The following is an 18,894-nucleotide window of genomic DNA, read 5'->3' as shown; positions in this document are numbered from 1 at the left end:
TAAGGCAGGAAACAACAAATGTTGGAGAGGATGCGGAGAAAAGGGAACCCTCTTACACTGTTGGTGGGAATGTGAACTGGTGCAGCCACTCTGGAAAACTGTGTGGAGGTTCCTCAAAGAATTAAAAATAGACCTGCCCTACGACCCAGCAATTGCACTGTTAGGGATTTACCCCGAAGATTCAGATGCAGTGAAACGCTGGAACACCTGCACCCCAATGTTTCTAGCAGCCATGTCCACAATAGCCAAACTGTGGAAGGAGCCTCGGTGCCCATCGAAAGATGAATGGATAAAGAAGATGTGGTTTATGTATACAATGGAATATTACTCAGCCATTAGAAACGACAAATACCCACCATTTGCTTCACCGTGGATGGAACTGGAGGGTATTATGCTGAGTGAAGTAAGTCAATCGGAGAAGGACAAACAGTGTATGTTCTCACTCATTTGGGGAATATGAATAATAGTGAAGGGGAATATAAGGGAAGGGAGAAGAAATGTGTGGGAGATATCAGAAAGGGACACAGAACATAAAGACTTCTAACTCTGGGAAATGAACTAGGGGTGGTGGAAGGGGAGGAGGGCGGGGGGTGGGGGTGAATGGGTGACGGGCACGGAGGGGGACACTTGACGGGATGAGCACTGGGTGTTATTCTGTATGTTGGTAAATTGAACACCAATAAAAATTAATTTATAAAAAAAAATAAAAGATAAATAAATTAATATTATGAACAACTTTAAACCCATGATTTTGAAACCTTATATGAAATGGACCAATTAATTCCTTAAAAGACACAAACTACCAAAACTTACATAAGGTAGAAATATATAATGTGATAAGCCTATATGTAATAAGAAATATAAATCAATAATTAATAACTTTTTAAAAATGCAACTAGCCCAGTTGGTTTCACTGGTGAATTTACCAAACATTTGTAGAAGAAATGACATTAGTGCTCTACAGTTTCTTCCAGAAAATAGAAACAGAGGGAACACTTCCTAATTCACCTTATGAGGCTAGTATTATTCTTTTTTGAACTTTATAAGTTCTAATTGTTTATTGTTTTATTATCAGTTATTACTGCTATTACCATTATCATCATCATATATACCTCCCCAGTGTTTTTTATTTTGTTTGTTTCAAGTTTTTATTTAAATTTTGGTTAGTTAACATAGAGTGTAATATTGGTTTTGGGGATAGAAATCAGGGATTCGGGATGCCTGGGAGGCTCAGCGGTTGAGTGTCTGCCTTTGGCTCAGGGCGTGACCCCGAGGTCCTGGGATTGAGTCCTACATCGGGCTCTCTGTGAGGAGTCTGCTTCTCCCTCTGCCTGTGTCTCTGCCTCTCTGTGTGTGTCTCTCATGAATAAATAAATAAATAAAATCTCAAAAACAAATCAGGGATTCATCATTTATGCATAACACCCAGTGCTCATCACAAGTGCCCTCCTTAATACCTATTACCTGTCTAACTCATCCCCACCTGCCTCCCTTCATCAACCCTCAGTTTGTTGTCTATCATTAAGAGTATCTTATGGTTTGCCTCTCTTTTTCCCCCCTTCTCCTATATTCATCAGTTTTGTTTCTTAAATTCCACATATGAATAAAATCATATGGTATTTGTCTTTCTCTGACTGGCTTGTTTTGGAAGCTAGCATTATTTTTATAACTGAGGCTGATGTAGACATTAAAAGAAAGAAAAACTATGGACCAACATCTTCCACGAACATACATGCAAAATCCCTAAAAAATATTAGGAAGGAAAAATCAACAATCATTGAAAAGATTACAGCCAAGACCAAGGGGTAGTTAATTTTGTATTATAGAATTATATTAAAAGGAGGCAATATAGTGTAGGGATTAAATTCATGTTCATCAAAATCAGAAAATAATTGTGTTTGAATATTAGATCTGATTCTAGCATAGTGACCAAACTTTTGATACTTTTCCTTCTCTTAATGCCATGCCATGAGAATTAAAAGTAAAATTCCCATGGTGAATGGCCTGGGGACTCAGGTCAGGGAATCATCAAATGGTCACCAAAACCTGTTAAGTTATTGCTAGAGCTGGAGCGGTTGTGAGAAGCACTACCCATATAGCATCGAAGAGGGAAACATTTTTAAAAGATCCAATACCAGTGAAAATATTGCTTTCTGGATTTTTTAAAAAAAAATTTTGTCCAGGTAACTGGAGATATTATATCAATAGTTTGCTAAAAGTATTGGCTATTTTTGTCATATTGGTAATGCATCTCTGGCACAACACTATACAATTTCTCTCGCTCTCCTTCCATTTTTTGATCTCCATTCCTGTTTTTTAATTCAACAAGCACTTATTAAACACCCAGTGGTGCCAATCTCTCCAAGGGAAGTGAGAATTTTCATTTCTGTTGTATGCATTGCTCTGTATGCCTAGATTAGGTGTTAATTTACAAGGAAGTTTCTAGGTCTTGACTGTATTACATTTGGATAGGGACTAGAAAGAACCTTGGAAATTGGTTTTAATGTGAATAGCCTTACACCTGCCATATGTTCATGGCAATTTCTAGAGTAGCAATTTTTTAAAATTCTATTGGCATCAGTTTTAAATAGGAATGAGATATAAAAATCTTTACCATAAACCATTATTATCAGTTACTCATGCACTTATATACATACTTACATGGGCCAGGATTTCTGACTACCACACAGTTCTTTCTTTCAAGAAGCTCATAGACCTAGCAGGGGAAATGGAGAGACTATTTAACTGTAACTTATACTATTATGACAAGATTATTATGAGACATTTGTAAATATAATGTGAAAGCATAGAGAAGTATATAATCCAGACTGGAGGAGGCGGAGACATCCTTAACTAGTGGTTGCATAGATGGTACGCATTTTTAGAATGAGAAGTTATTGGCCAAATGAGAATGATCAAGTAACTTTAGTGCAGAACAAAATATGGGTGAACCTGAGCGTTCATGAAAGCACCAGGGGTCTTTGTAGCTGATGACATGAAGTTTGTGAGGTAAGGGGGAGATGGCTGTACCAAACTCCCAGGATTTTTTTTTTTTTTTGAAAATGAACTCCCAAGGTTTTATCTGCCAATGCTGTGATGTTGAGAGAGCAGGAAAACTTACTGAGGAATTTTCAGCAATGAATAGGCAACAGAAGAAACAGCAAGCATCCTATTCGTCTGTAGGTTAGCTGTCTCTCTTAAAACCTTCATGGTAGTCCTTGCTGGCTTTGATACCTCACTCTTTCTTTTTTTCCTCATCCCTGTAGTTTCTCTCTCCCCCCTTTTCCTGCCTCTTTACTAGTATCCATTAACTCAACAATAGATCCATTTTTAGAAACTAGCAATGGACTGCTCACAAAAGATTGCATCATGGCAGTAAATCTCTGAAAATATTTTGAAAGTGACTGTTGTGATACTTCTTGACTATATAGTTTCACATATTTGTAAGGCTTTATTTCAATTTTGAAATGCTTATTTGAATGATATTGACATCACTACAATCTGAATTTGAAAGTCCGCACATTTGGAACCCCTTATTTTGTATTTGAGAATTATACTTTTTAAAAAGATTTATTAATTTATGTGAGAGAGAGAGTGAGAGCTCGCTGCTCACAGGTGTGTGTGGCATGGGAGGGGCAGAGGGAGAGTCTCCGAAGTGGACTTCTTGCTGAGCACGGGAACCTGATCAACACGCAGGGATCCAACCCATAGCCCTGAGATCATGACTTGAGCAGAAACCAAGAGCCACATGCTCAACGAACTGAGCCATCCAGTTAAAATTCATACTTTTTAGGTCAAAAGCATAAATTGTTTTAGACCATTTAAACAGTACAGAAGTACAGACTTTACGAAGTGAAAGCTACATGTTATCTTACTTTTCAGGACTTACTATGTATAATATTTTGTATTCATTCTTAGCGAATGTTTTTATTCAAACACAAAGCTTCATATTAGTTTTACACACTCTCTTGTGTTTCACTTAAAAGTTAAATCTTTCTAGATCTGCAGGGTGTCCGGGTGGCCCAGTGGGTTAAGCATCTGCCTTCAGCTCAGGTCATGATCTTGGGGTCCTGGGATTGAGCCCTGCATTGGGCTCCCTGCTCAGTGGAGAGTCTGCTTCTCCTTCTTGCTCTCCCATCCTTCTGCTCATGCTCTCTCCTTCATTCACTCTCTCTCTCTAATAAATAAAATCTTTAAAAAATCTATCCAGATCTGTATGTATAGAAGTATTTAGTTGATTATAAGAGCTTCATAGTATTCCAATGTCTATATGTACTAAAATGTGATTAATACCTTCTCTATTGATTGATGTGAGTTGACAACATTTGATTATATGTGTACATTTGTGTAGTTATTTGAAAATATATATATATGAACATATAAGCTGAGAATAGCAGATAGATTTGTATGTTTTAAATTCTAATAAATATTATCAATTTACAATCCCTTCATCAATGTCTAAGAGTAACTTTTATATTGAAACTTTGATGATACTGGGAATTCTCTCTCTTTTTTTCTCTGTTGATCAGTAAGACAAAAAGCAATGAAGGTTGATGATGATCACTGATGATGATGAGACTGAACATAATGAATATGTTTATTGGCCAGTCGTATGTGGTGGTATTATCCCTGGTGTTAGTTATCCTTCCCGCTTTCTAAAGTTAGACCTCTTCCTTGTGGAGTTAATGTAGATTTTTCTATCAAATTTAATACTCTGATGACAATATTTTTCCTTCCTTTGAGATGCATTAAATTAAGGCAATTTGTATTAATAAAGGAATTTTTGACATTCGGAAAATAAAGAGAAAAACAGAAAAACACCCAATTTTCCTACTAAGAAAAAAATTATTATTTTTCTTTTTATTGACTTTTCTGTTGGTTGTTATTTTTATTTATTTTATGCAGTTGGGAGCATACTAAATGTGTACATACTAAGTATGTATTTTTTTATGTTCCAGAATATACACATTTTTAAAAATCCATACACTGTGTGTTCAAAATCTTTAGACGGAGTTGATTATAGGTCGTCTGAGATGTCATGTCCACTGCTGTTCACCTCCGTGATTATTCCATTATCCTTTGCTTAATTTTACGGTGTTTTATCTTAGTTGTTGGCTATAACATTCTCTACCCATTGCCCTTGTGGTGGCTTTCCCTAGCACCACCTTTGTAGTGTTTCCTTTTGGCTACAATGCTGCATCCATGTCCATAACTTTCAGGGTTCCTTGACCACCTGGCCTCACCTCTCAAGTCTACTCTGGACTATAGTGGGATTGGGGTGCTCCCACCTATTTATATTCCATTCCTGCTGTGAAAGCATAGCCCTGCGACATGCAGGAGACTGGGTATGAGGTGGGGTAGCAAAAGGAGGATTGATGACAGAAGAAGGAATGGTTGTTATTAGTGTGGGGCCTGGAGAAAGCTTGGTTTTGAAGTGCAAATGAAGGAACTAATTTATTTCAGGTGAGGAATAAGCATCCATAATTTGGTTTGGTTGTTTAATGATAATGATATAGTTTAGAAAATTATATAAGAAACAAGTTAATATATTAGGTTGTCATCTATAATATTCAAAGTTAACTTTGGAGCTACAGAAAAATTCTATTTTTATTTTTATTTTTTTAAGATTTATTTATTTATGATAGACATAGAGAGAGAAGCAGAGACACAGGAGGAGGGAGAATCAGGCTCCATGCCGGGAGCCCAATGCGGGACTCGATCCCAGGACTCCAGGATTGAGCCCTGGGCCAAAGGCAGGCGCTAAACCGCTGAGCCACCCAGGGATCCCCCAGAAAAATTCTAAATAGTAGAAAGCATTGTTAAAACGATATAAGGATATTTGTCTTTCTCTGTCTGGTTTGTTTCATTTAACATAATACCCTCTAGGGTCATCCATGTTGTGGCAAATGGCAAGATCCCATTCTTTTCTAATGGCTGAATAGTATTCCTATCTGAATACAGATGAATATATATGATAAAGATGAAGATATATACATTCTATACATTACATATATATAGTTCAAATACAGAAACCAAGAGAGTAACAATTTATTGATAAGCATAAAAGATAAGCGTATTTCTATATTTTTCCTATGCATATAAGTTTTATTTAAAGATTTTATTTATTCATTTATTTGAGAGAGAGAAAGAGAGAGGAGAGAATATTAGTTGGGGGGAGGGACAAAGGGAGAGGGACAAGCAGACTCCCCATGGAGCAGACAACCTCCTGTGGGGCTCCATCCCTGACCTGGAGATCATGACTTGAGCTAAAGGCAGACACTTAACCCACTGAGCCACCCAGGCATTCCATAGACATATAGATTTTTTAAATGGGTTTCCTATTTTTATTTTTTCCCCCTCGGATCTAGGGTTAGGGTCAGGGATTAGGGATTAGGGTAAGGTTTCCAATTCATTTTATTTAATAATCACTTCTTTTTATTCAATGAAAATTATTCATATCTTTTCATGGTATGGACTTCTATTTCAATATACAAAGTTGAATACCTCCTCAAGCGGAATTACTATTTATAATTTAATTCTTTATTATGGATATTTAAAGTTATTTCCAGTATTTTAAAAATAAACATGATGCTGATAGGTAGCCCCTATAGCTTATATTTTAATTCATCTATTACAACATTAAGCAGATTTTCTTGAAATGAGATTCTTGGTCATAAATGAAGGAAAATCAGAATTTAAAAATTAAAAAATTTTGGTATGCATTGTTATTTCAAAGAATTCTGTTGTTTATTTTTATTGAAGTATAGTTGATATACAGTGCTATACTAGTTTCAGATGTACAGTATAGTGATTCACCAGTTCTATACATTACACAGTGCTCACCATAAGTCTAGTTACCATTAGTCACCAAACGTTACTATAATGTTATTGACTCTATTCTCTACGTTGTATTTTCATCCTAATGACTTATTTTATAACAGAAAGATTGTACCTCTTGATCCTCTTCATGTACTTCACCCATCCTGACACCATTAGTAACCATTAGTTTCTTCTCTGTATTTATGAGTCTGTTTCTATTTTTTTAAGTTGTTTGTCTAGCTTTTATGGATTTTACATATAAGTGAAATCATTTGGTGTTTGTCTTTTTCTGTCTTGACTCATTTCACTTAATATAATGCCTTCTATGTTGTCACAAAAAGTAAATCTTATTCTCTATTGAAGCTGAGTAATATTCCATATTCCAGTAATATCCCGTATATTCGTATGTATAGTACACACTGCACACTACATAGTCCAAAGATATTCAGTATACTCCCATATATATACATTATATCTGTATCCATTCATCTATCAATGGAAACTTAGATTGCTTCCATATCTTGTAAATAATGCTGCAGTAAACATAGAAGTGCAGATATCTTTTTGAATAGATGTTTTTATTTTCTTTGGGTAAATACTCAGTACTGGAATCATTAGATCATAGAGTATTTCTATTCTTTAATCCTTTTTTAAAATGTCTCAAAATTACTTTTATTGCTGTATAATATACACAATAAACTTCACTAATTTTTAAATATGCAATTAATGACTTTTGCCAAATATATGCAGTTATGTAACCACAAATGCAATCAATGCATTTAAAATGTAGTTGGTGGCTAATCATTATTTGGAGAAAGTTTAAAGAATAACACAAAATCCATAATTTATAAAGGGAAATGTGGATATATTGAATTTATGTGGTTAAATATGGAAAAATTAAATTCTAAATAGTAGAAGCACTGTTAAAAAATATAAGGATATTTGTCTTTCTCAGTCTGATTTATTTTATTTAACATAATACCCTCTAGAGCCATCCGTGTTGTGGCAAATGGCAAGATCTCATTCTTTCCTAATGGCTGAATAGTGTATATATAATGGCTATCTATCTATCTATCTATCATCTATCTATCATCTATCTCTTCATCTTTATCCATTCTTCTATTGATGGACACTTAGATTGCTTCCACATCTTGGCTATTGTCAGTAATACTGCAATAAACATTGGGGGACATGTAATTTTTTGAATTAATATTTTTACTTTCTTTGAGTGGTTATTCAATCATATGGTATTTCTATTTTTAATCTTTTGAGGAAACTCCATCCTGTTTTCCACAGTGGCTATACCAATTTACACTCCCACCAACAATACACAGGGAAGCTCCTTTTTTCTCCACATCTTTGCCAACACTTGTTATTTCTTGTCTTTTTGATTCTAGCTATTTTGACAGGTGTGAAGTGATAATGTTATTGTGGTTTTGATTTTTATTTCCTTGATGATTAGTGAAATTGAGCATCTTTTTATGTGTCTTTTGGCCATTTTGAAAAATGTCTATTTGTGTGCTTTGCCCATTTTTAAATTGAATTGTTTTGATTTTTTATATTAACCTCTTATCAAATATCTATTTACCAATATCTTCTCCCATTCATTGTTACCTTTTTGTTCTGCTGTTGTTTTCCTTCACTCTGCCAAAGTCTTTTATTTTGATGCAGTCCCAATAATTCATTTTTGCTCTTATTTCCTTGCCTGAGGAGGCATATTCATAAATACATAGCTAAGGCCAAAGTCCAAGAGATTACTGCTTATGTTTTCTTCTAGGAGTTAGTTTATAGTTTCAGGTCTCACATTTGGTCTTTAATCCATTTGAGTTTATTTCCATGTATGGTGTAAGAAAATGGTCCAATTTCATTCTTTTGCAGTAGCTGTCCAGTTTTCTCAATATCATTTATTTTAGAGAGTGTCTATTTCCCATTCTTGCCTCCTTTGTCATAGACTAATTGATCATATAAGTATGGGTCTATTTCTGAGCTATTTTTGTTCTACCAATCTAAGTGTTTATTTTGTGCCAGTTCCATATTATTTTGTTTATATACCATAACTTTGTAGTATATCTTGAAATCAAGGATTGTGGTACTTCCAACTCTGTCTTTTCTCAAGATTTTTTTGGCTATTTAGGGTTTTTTTGTGGTTCCATACAAGTCTTAGGTTTATTTATTCTGGTTCTGTGAAAAACGTTATTTTGATAGAAATGGTCTTAAATTTGTAGATTTCTTTGGATAGTATGGACATTTTAGTGGTATTAATTCTTCCAAACCATGAGCATGGTATATAATGGAAACATTTGTACATGTTGTCTTTAATGCATTTCATCAATATCTTACAGTTTTCCAAGTATAGTTCTTTCATCTTCTTTGTTAAATTTATTCCTAAGTATTTTTTTTCTTTTTGGTACAATTATAAATGATACTTTTTCTTAATTTCTCCTTTTGCTACTTCCTTATTCGTGTATAGAAAGGTGACAGCTTTCTGTGAATACTTTTATCAGTTCTAGTAGGCTTTTTTTTGAGTCTTTAGGATTTTCTATGTATATATCATGTTATCTGTGAATAGTGACAGCTTTCCTTCTTCTTTACCAGTTTGGATGCCTTTAATTTTTGTTGTTGTTGTCTGATTGCTGTGGCTAAGATTTCTAATGTTACACTGAATAAAGGTAGCATTTGTGGACATATTTGTCTTGTTCCTGATCTTAGAGGAGAAGTTCTGTTTTTCACTATTGAGTATGATGCTGCCTGTGAATTTGTCATATATGACCTCTATTATGTTGAGGTATATTCTATCTAAACCCATTTTGTTGAGAGTTTTTATCAGGAATAGATGCTGAATTTTGTCCAATGTTTTTTCTATATCTATTGAGATGATCATATAGTTTTAATCCATTTTGTTAATGTGATGTATCATGTTGATTTATGTGTGAATATTGAACCATCCTTGCTTCCCTGGCACAAATCCCACTTGATTATAGTGAATGATCCTTTTACTGAATGGTTGAATCCAGTTTGCTAAAACTTTATTGAGGATTTTTGCAAGTCTGTTAATAAGGGATATTGGCCTCTAGTCTTCTTTTTGCATAGTGGCTATGGTTTTAATATCAGGGGAAGGCTGGCATCATAGAATAAATTTGGAAACTATTTCCTCTTCTGTTTTTTGAAATACTTTGAGAAGAATAGGTATTAAGTCTTTAACTGTTTGATATAATTTACTTGTAAATCCATCTGATCCTGACTTGTTTTTTGGGAGTTTTCTTGATTATAAATACAATTTTATAATTAGTAATTAGCCTATTCAGTTTTTTTTTCTTCTTCCTGATTCCATTTTGGAAGGTAGTATGTTTCTAGGAATTTATCCATTTCTTCTACTTTTCCCAGTTTGTTGGCATTTTTGTATCTATTTTGAATGTACCTCTGGAGAATTGTATCAATTCATGCTATTATTAACAGTGTATGAATATATCTGATTCTTCACAGACTCATCCATGATAAATCATCAATATTTTTAAAACTTAGACAATTTGTTAGAACAAAAATGGCACTCTGGCATGATCCTATTTACATTTGTCTGATTACTGTTTACTTTTCATATGATTCTGATTAATAGGCATTTTGTTTTTAATATGTCTTACTCATTTTAAAATTGGTATATGCATTTTTGAAATGCATTTGGAATAAATAATTTCATATTAAAAATGTCAATCATTTGCTATTTTTCACAGTGATTTTACTTTTACTTTATAGTGCTTATATCTCCATATAAAAATATTAATGTGTATGTCTATATATACTATTTTCCTATAGCTATGTATAACTACATATAATATGATTTTGCATTTATTTATTTATTATTTATTTATTTATTTATTTATTTTTTAAAAGATTTTATTTATTTATTTATGAGAGACAGGCAGAGAGAGGCAGAGACACAGACTCCATGCAGGGAGCCTGACCTGGGACTCCATCCCGGGTCTCCAGGATCATGCTCTGGGCCGAAGGCAGTGCTAAACCGCTGAGCCACCCAAGCTGCCCTGGTTTTGCTTGTAATGTCTTGGTTACTTTCAACTATTTCCTCTTCATTTGTTAATGAAGGAAGTTAAGAATGAAGTTTTCCATGGTGCCTAGGTGGCTCAGTCTGTTAATTGTCCAACTCTTGATTTCAGCTCAGGTCATGGTGTTATGGTTGTGAGATTGAGCCCTGTTTTGGGCTCCATACTGGGCATAAACTTTGCTTAAGACTCTCTCCCTCTCTGTCTGATCCTCCCCCCTCCATCTATAAAAAAAAAGAATGAATTTTCCATCTTAATGTCTAAGTATTTACATGTTTCTTTTGTTTTTTAACATTTAGATATTCATTAAAAATTCCCTTGAGTTCATGTTTAAAGGCAAAGACCTGCATTTTTTCCATGTTTCATTCATTGTGCCAACACTGTTGACTGAATAGTTCACCTTGTCCACACTGGTATGAAATGATTCTTCAGTAATCTGAGAGATCACTAAGTTTTCTTTAGGCTTTCCATTCAGTTCTTTGCATTGCAGCTTTGGTGACTATTTGACAGCAGAAATATATCAAGCTACTCCTTAAAATCCTTAATAATTTTCTATTGCTCTTAGGATATAAGGCAAAGTTCAATTCGTGTATACAAATTTCCATCCTGTCTGGCCTATTACTACAGCCTGATTTCAGTTGTTCATCCTCTTGCCCTCCTAACCTTCCTGTCTCATGATATTTGCACAAGGCATTTCCATAGTCTGGATTCTACTTTTTAGTAGTAACAACTCCTTGTTAAGTAGAATCTGAGCAATCACCAGTTGAATGAGTCACATTGTTCTTATGGTACACTGTCTTTTCCTTTCAATCTATTATCAGAGTTCTATCTGTATTTAAAACTATTTATTGTCGACAACCACTATTAACCTGTAAACCTCCTGAAGTCAAGATCAGTGTTTTACCTCAAAACCTGACATAGCATGAGGCACATGGTAGATCCTCAATAGGATTATTAGTTATAATATTTATGCATATTAGCTGAATAGATAAATTAACACATGATTTTTATAAAGCACCTTATGACGGTTACTGGAGATTTCTTCTTAAAACCAGACTTAATGAAAGCTCAAATCTGTGTTTTTAAATAATAATTTTTGATAAACTCTTTCTTTGTTATTTTGGTTTTGGTCTTTTAGGTATCACCAGGCAAAGCCAATGTATGAAGCAAATTATTCTGAAGTGTCTCAGTTTGTATTCTTGGGACTTTCTACCTATAGACCAGTGCAGCATTTTCTCCTGGCCTTCTCTACAGTGTTTTATGTAACAATTGTTTTGGGAAACCTCCTTGTAGTCTTTACAGTGACCTTTGATCCTTACTTACATTCCCCTATGTACTTCCTTTTAGCCAATCTTTCATTCATTGACTTGTGTCTTTCCACCTTAACGGTTCCCAAGATGATATCTGACCTTCAATCAGGGCACAGAACCATATCCTTTCAAGGATGTGTCATCCAGATATTTGCCCTTCATGTCCTGGGTGGATCTGAGATGGTGCTGCTCATCTCCATGGCCTTGGATCGATATGTGGCCATATGTAAGCCCCTCCACTACCTGACTATCATGAGCCCGCACATGTGCATTTTGCTTCTGTCTGGTGCTTGGGCTGTTGGCCTCATTCATTCAGTGGCCCAGTTAGCTTTTGTTATCCATTTGCCTTTTTGTGGTCCTAATGAGATAGACAGCTTTTACTGTGACCTTCCTTGGTTCATCAAACTTGCCTGTGCAGACACCTACAGAATGGAGTTCATGGTGACTGCCAACAGTGGGTTCATTTCCATGGGCACCTTCTTCTCGTTGCTTATCTCCTATGTCTTCATTCTGGTCACTGTCTGGAAACGTTCCTCAGGTGGTTTGTCTAAGGCCTTTTCAACTCTGTCAGCGCACATCACTGTGGTGGTTTTGTTCTTTGTACCGTGCATCTTTGTTTACGTGTGGCCATTTCCCTCAGTGCCAGTGGATAAGTTTCTTGCCATTTTGGACTTCTTAATTACACCCATTCTGAATCCTATTATCTACACATTGAGGAACAAAGACATGAAGATGGCACTGAAGAGACTGAGTAGTCAGCTCCTGAGTTTGAGAATGATCTCCTAAATAACTCATGAGAAAACAAGTGATGCCTTCTGAAAGCAAGGCATAAATGTTAAAGGAGTATATGCCATCTTAAGACAATTAATTTTATTTCAGCAGTTCAAAAATCTTGGGTTGTCTATTCCATGTTAATGGACAATAGTGTGATTTTATTATCTATCATCTATCTATCTATCTATCTATCTATCTATCTATCTATCTACTGATCTATCTAAGACTATTTGCAGATTTTAAAATTCCCAATACTGAAAATACATGTTTTGTATGGCTAACATTTTGAATAGTCCATAGAATGTAAAAAGTTTTATGAATTTGTAGTCTCAGTGCTGTATTTGCAGAGCAATGGTGTAAAAATATATTTCTGTGTTACGAGGTTGGAGCATATGCTCATGTAAAGAGAATGATTTGTTCTTATGACTTATTTTTCATAAGTAAAGCAGGCTTGATTCAGGTGTGCTGTTGCTTTTTTCTTTCCATTATTACTAATACTAACATATATACTCTGCTACATAAATATGATTTTTGTTGTAGATTAAATATTATCTGATATTCACATATGCAGAAAACAAAGTAGACAAAATAGTTATAGTTATTAGTAGCTAAGATCATATTTTCATCTGGTTTCTAAGAGGGAAAAGTTATATCTTCTTCTTCTCAACTTTGCTTTTAACTATTACTTTTAAATGTGTGCTGACTTTAGAAAGACGTGAATTAAGCAACATTTATTTAAAAAGAATAGAACTAGGATGGGATTTAGGAAATGTTAAAGAGAAGGAATTCATATGTAGTATCACTCAACCATGGATACAATGCAGTACTGAACACCACTTCATGATCAAGCATTAACACTATGACTTTAGGCTTGCAGGTCTGACAATGCCTTTTGAAGCGTTGGTTTTTGACATTTTATTCTTTTATTTAGATGGAGTTTCCTTCCTTATGTACTTCCTATTGTATTTCTCATTTATAATCTAGAAGTAGATTAAAATGTCTCCTCCTTTCATGTTCGAAAGTAAAAATTATGATAATTTATCTTGTAGCTTTCAGATAAACATTCCTTCTAAGGCTAAACATCTGAAGTCTTTCTAAGAAAAACTCCCCATTTAGAAACTTTCTTGAGAGTTATGTATAAGTATGTAGACATCTTTTCATGAGACAACCTGAAATGTCAGTTTAATTTTTTTTAATTTTATTTATTTATTTATTCACAAGAAACAGAGAGACAGAGAGGTAGAGACACAGGCAGAGGGAGAAGCAGACTCCAAAGAGGGAGCCTGACATGGGACTCGACCCCGGGGTCTCCAGTATCACACCCTGGGCGGAAGGCAACACTAAACTGCTGAGCCACCTGGGCTGCCCTTTTTTTTTTTTTTTTTTAAGATTTTATACTTTTTTGTTAAGATCCGTTTCTCTTGAATCCTGGGCATAAGCTGATAATGATTCTAGCCCTGAAGCAGAGAAAACTATATGAAAATATTCTATGATAAATGAAATGTCATTAAATCTGCAACATATATATAAGAATATCTGAATCAGGGGGATCCCTGGGTGGCGCAGCGGTTTGGCGCCTGTCTTTGGCCCAGGGCGCGATCCTGGAGATCCAGGATCGAATCCCATGTCGGGCTCCCGGTGCATGGAGCCTGCTTCTCCCTCTGCCTGTGTCTCTGCCTCTCTCTCTCTCTCTCTCTCTCTCTCTCTCTCTCTATCATAAATAAAAAATTAAAAAAGTACATTGTACCTGATAATGAAGATTGTTCCTAATTGCCCACAGTTGGAAATCAATTGAAATCTTTCAACATTTCTAACATAATTTCAGTTTTTTCTCTTATGTAAATACAAAATCAATGAATAGAGGAATTTAGTCTGTAATGAGTGAATTTATACTCCCCTTTTATAAATTTTGGCCAATACAACACTTCCTACTTTCTTTTCTATTTCTTAAAACACTTTCATCACCCAAAATAAACCTCATATCAGTTAGCAGTCACTCCCAATTCTCTTGTCCTCATATCTCATAGCAACCATATATCCACTTTCTGTCTATGGATTTGACTATTTTGGATATTTCATATAAATGGAAGTGGCTTCTTTCACTTAGCATAATGTTTTGAAGGTCATCTATACTGTAGCATGTATCAAAATTTCATTCCTTTTAATGGCTGAATAATATCCCATTATTTGATTGTACCATGTTTTGCTTATCCATTTATCTGTTAACAACATTTAGATTGTCTTTACCTTTTGGGTACTGTGAATATTATTTATATAAACATTTGTGCACTTTTTTTTGTTTGAACACCTGTTTTTAATTCTCTTGAGTGGAACTCCTGAGTCATATAGTAACATTAAGTTTCACATTTTGAGGAATCGTCAAACTTTTCTGCAGTGGCTTTAGCATCCCATATTCATACCAGCAGTGTATGAGCATCCTAATTTCTCTGTAACTTCAATAATTGTTATTTTATTATCTTTTATTATGGCACATTTTTAATTGAAGCTCGATTTTCTAACATATAGAGTAACACCCAAAGCTTATCCCATCAAGTGCCCTCCTCAGTGCCCATCACCCAGTTACCCCATCCCCCACCTGCCTCCCCTTCTGCAACCCTTTGTTCATTTCCCAGAGTTAGGAGTCTCTCATGGCAAATTTATGAGTGTGAAGTAAAATCACATTTTGGTTTGATTTTCATTCCCCCAGTGACTTAATGGGGTTAAGTTTCTTTTCATGCATTTCCTGGTTGGCCACTTGTTCATCTTCTTGAGAGAAATGTAATTTCATCTTTTGTTCATTTTAAAATTCATTTATTTGTGTTTTTATTATTGGGTTTTTAAAATATATTTTTTAAAGATTTATTTATTTATATGAGAGAGAGAACGAGTGGGATAGAGAGAGAGGGAGAATCTTAAGCAGACACCCTGCAGAATGTGGAGGCAGATGAGGGGCTTGATCTCATAACCCTGAGACCATGACCTGAGCCAAAATCAAGATTGGGGTGCATAACCAACTGAGTCACCCAGTTTGATTCCCTTACTGAGTTTTAAGAGTTCTTTATTTTTAGATCTGTATTAGTTTTCTAGGGCTGCCATAACAAATTACCACAATCTTGATGATTTAAAACAAAAATTTAATCTCTTGCAATTTTGGAAGCTACAAATCTAAAATCAATATATTGATAGGGCTATGCTCCCTCCTAAGGCTCTAGGAAAGAATCCTTCCTTTCCACTTTCAGAATTTAGTGACTCCAGGTGTCCCTTGGCTTATGATTGCATAACTTCATCCTTAACTTCCATCTTCACATAGTCTTTTCCTCTATGTTCTTGTCTTTGCCTCTTTGTCTCTTATTAAGAAAAGTTGTTATTAGATTTAGAGACAACCCAGGTTCTCTAAAACATCATCTCAAAACCCTTATTACATTTGCAAAAATTTCCCAAGTAAGGTTAAATTAACAGTTTTAGGATTGTGATACAGTATATAGATGCATCTTTTTGAGGGCCACCATTTAATGGACTACAAGACCCTCATCACAGAAATAATTTACAACTACGTTTTTAAGAAAATATTTTATTTATTTATTTGACAGAGAGAGAGAGAGAGAGCACAAGCAGGGGGAGAAGGAGAAGCAGATGCCCCACTAAGCAGGAAGCCTGACATGTGACTCGATCCCAGGAACCTGGGATCATGACTCCAGCCAAAGGCAGATGCTTACCTGACTGAGCCACCCACGTGCCCCTACAACTACTTTTATTTTCACTCTCTTGAGTGTATCTTTTTAAAAAATATTTATTTATTCATTCATTCATTCATTCATTTGAGATGCAGAGAGAGAGGCAGAGACATAGGCAGAGGGAGAAGCAGGCTCCCTGCAGGGAGTCCGATGTGGGATTCAATCCGGGGAATGGGATCATGCCCTGAGCCGAAGGCAGATGCTCAACTGCTGAGCCACCCAGGCATCCCTTAAATGTATTTTTTGACACACAAATTACTTTTAGTTTGGATGAAGTCCAGTTTATTTTTTTCTTTTTTTGTGTGTGTGTTTTCAGTATCATTTTAAAGAAACCCTTGTCTACAACAAAGAAACAAATAGCAAATTATAAATACATATATTCTCTGGTAATATATATTTCTAGGATTGTATTATTTTTTTTCCATTCATGGCCTGTAGAAACTGAAATTATGAGGAAGAGAGTGGTTTAAGATGTGTTAGAAGACAGAAACTGCATTATGCAGGGCATCTAGGTCTTGAAAAACATCACATTTTGAATTTAACACTAACAATAATTGATAGCCTTTAGGAGCTTTTGTAGCATGTGCATTTACTGTGTGAAAGACATTGTTAAATGTTTTACAGAAGTTATGCATTTTATTCTTAACATGTTACGAGAATGAGGTGCTGTTTTACAGTAACTGATTTAGAGAAATAATGCTTCTTCTCAAAAATCCTAAAGCCAGTTAATGTGGGGAAACAAAGGCAGAAGAAAATTATTAGATTTCCTTACTACCTATAAAGCCTATTGACAAGTCCTTGAAACAGGCAGACTGACCTTCCTCTAAGGACTCAACTGCCTAGATGTTCATACTTTGCTAAGCCAGAAGCCAATCTTAGCCTGATCTCCAGGATTCTGTAAGTCTACTTTAACATATAAAAATTCCTTTAGAAATTCCCTTTATCTCTAAAACCTCCAAGATTCATACTGGCGATCATCCTCCAAGCATATGATCCACCAATACACATCTGCTGGGTCTCATGACTAAGGTTTTATTAGATGATAATAAATGATCTTTTCCCAACAATACCTAGCCCCTTAAGGTCCTGAAAACCTAGCTTCCAAAATTCCTTAGAGTCTTACACTATCCCTATCTCCCTCCCAACCTGAAAGAATACAATGGGCCACTCCTCAATACCCAGGGCAGCTCTTTCTGCACACAGTCTTTTCTGCACCCTGTGCTTTAATAAAATCACCGCTTTGCACCAAAGACATCTCAAGAATTCTTTCTTGGCCATTGGCTTTGAACCCTAACATATTTTCCTACATCACAGCCACTGACCTCTTTAATAGGTCTGAGTTTCAGGTCCTTCGGGTTCTTCTCTAAGCTTCTAAATTTTACAGTACCAAACTCTCCCCTTTCTTTATTCCTTCAGCCCTGAAGCTGATACTATTTTTCTTCAGTTGCTTTATAAATGATCCTTTAGTCTTTTAAAAAGTTTATTATTTTTAGTTCTTCAATACCTAGCTAACCATCTTTAAATTTTATTTAGAGAATAAGAATGTCTTTCTTTGTCTCCTAATTCATAAATTTGTAACAGAATTGTCCCAGAAAGCAGATCCTTACGGATGGGGTTTGGGTTGGGAATTGACTTGATATTGTTCTTGGGAATGACCGCAGCCTGAGAGTCTTGTCAATGTGAAATGGCATGCTAGTAACCCCATTACCAGCAGGTAGTGGCATCATGAATAATTGTGTTGACTGTATGGAAGTGCCAAGTGAAGCAAATGGCTATTGTAGTTGACCATTTTGTTACTAATGATGATTATAAGGAGTGTGGAGTATAATGGATTCTTCTGAATACTTGTAGAAAGAAATGACAAACTCAGATTTTCAAAAGTTCATTTGAAGTTATAGTCTGAGAGCTAGAAAAAACATTATGGCTTTTGTAGTTAGAGATGTAATCTAAACATATTTCTTTTGTAATTACAAATGTAATCTTGCTGAAATCAGCCACAAAATTTAATTTTGTTGTTTGCAGAATTACAATTTAATTTGTGAAGTTAAGACTATTGCTTAGTAAGAAGTGGAAACATATTTAGAATTAAGCATGCATACAGTTGTACAAACTTCTTATTTCCCTTCTTTGTTCATTAAAGTGCAACTTAAAGCAGTAAAGTATTCAAAGCTTACTGGAGGCGATATCAAAGATCAGCCAACC

The 18,894-nt window shown here is 35.0% G+C and overlaps 1 protein-coding gene across 1 annotated transcript; it reads left to right on the top strand.

Annotated features, from left to right (window-relative positions):
- The first annotated feature begins 12,031 nt into the window (after positions 1 to 12,031).
- Positions 12,032 to 12,970, top strand: LOC129520142 (olfactory receptor 4F6-like). The gene has a single exon (XM_055341197.1). It carries the CDS (start codon positions 12,032 to 12,034, stop codon positions 12,968 to 12,970), a length of 939 nt encoding a protein of 312 aa, XP_055197172.1.
- The last annotated feature ends 5,924 nt before the right edge of the window (positions 12,971 to 18,894 follow it).

The sequence above is a fragment of the Nyctereutes procyonoides genome, unplaced genomic scaffold (genome assembly GCF_905146905.1).
Source record: "Nyctereutes procyonoides isolate TBG_1078 unplaced genomic scaffold, NYPRO_anot_genome, whole genome shotgun sequence".
Lineage (NCBI taxonomy): Eukaryota > Metazoa > Chordata > Mammalia > Carnivora > Canidae > Nyctereutes > Nyctereutes procyonoides.
This window is presented reverse-complemented; position numbering and strand designations above follow the sequence as displayed.

What these genes read in the sequence shown, in the direction of transcription:
- LOC129520142 (XM_055341197.1), top strand. Translation starts at nt 12,032, where the DNA reads ATGTATGAAGCAAATTATTCTGAAGTGTCTCAGTTTGTATTCTTGGGA.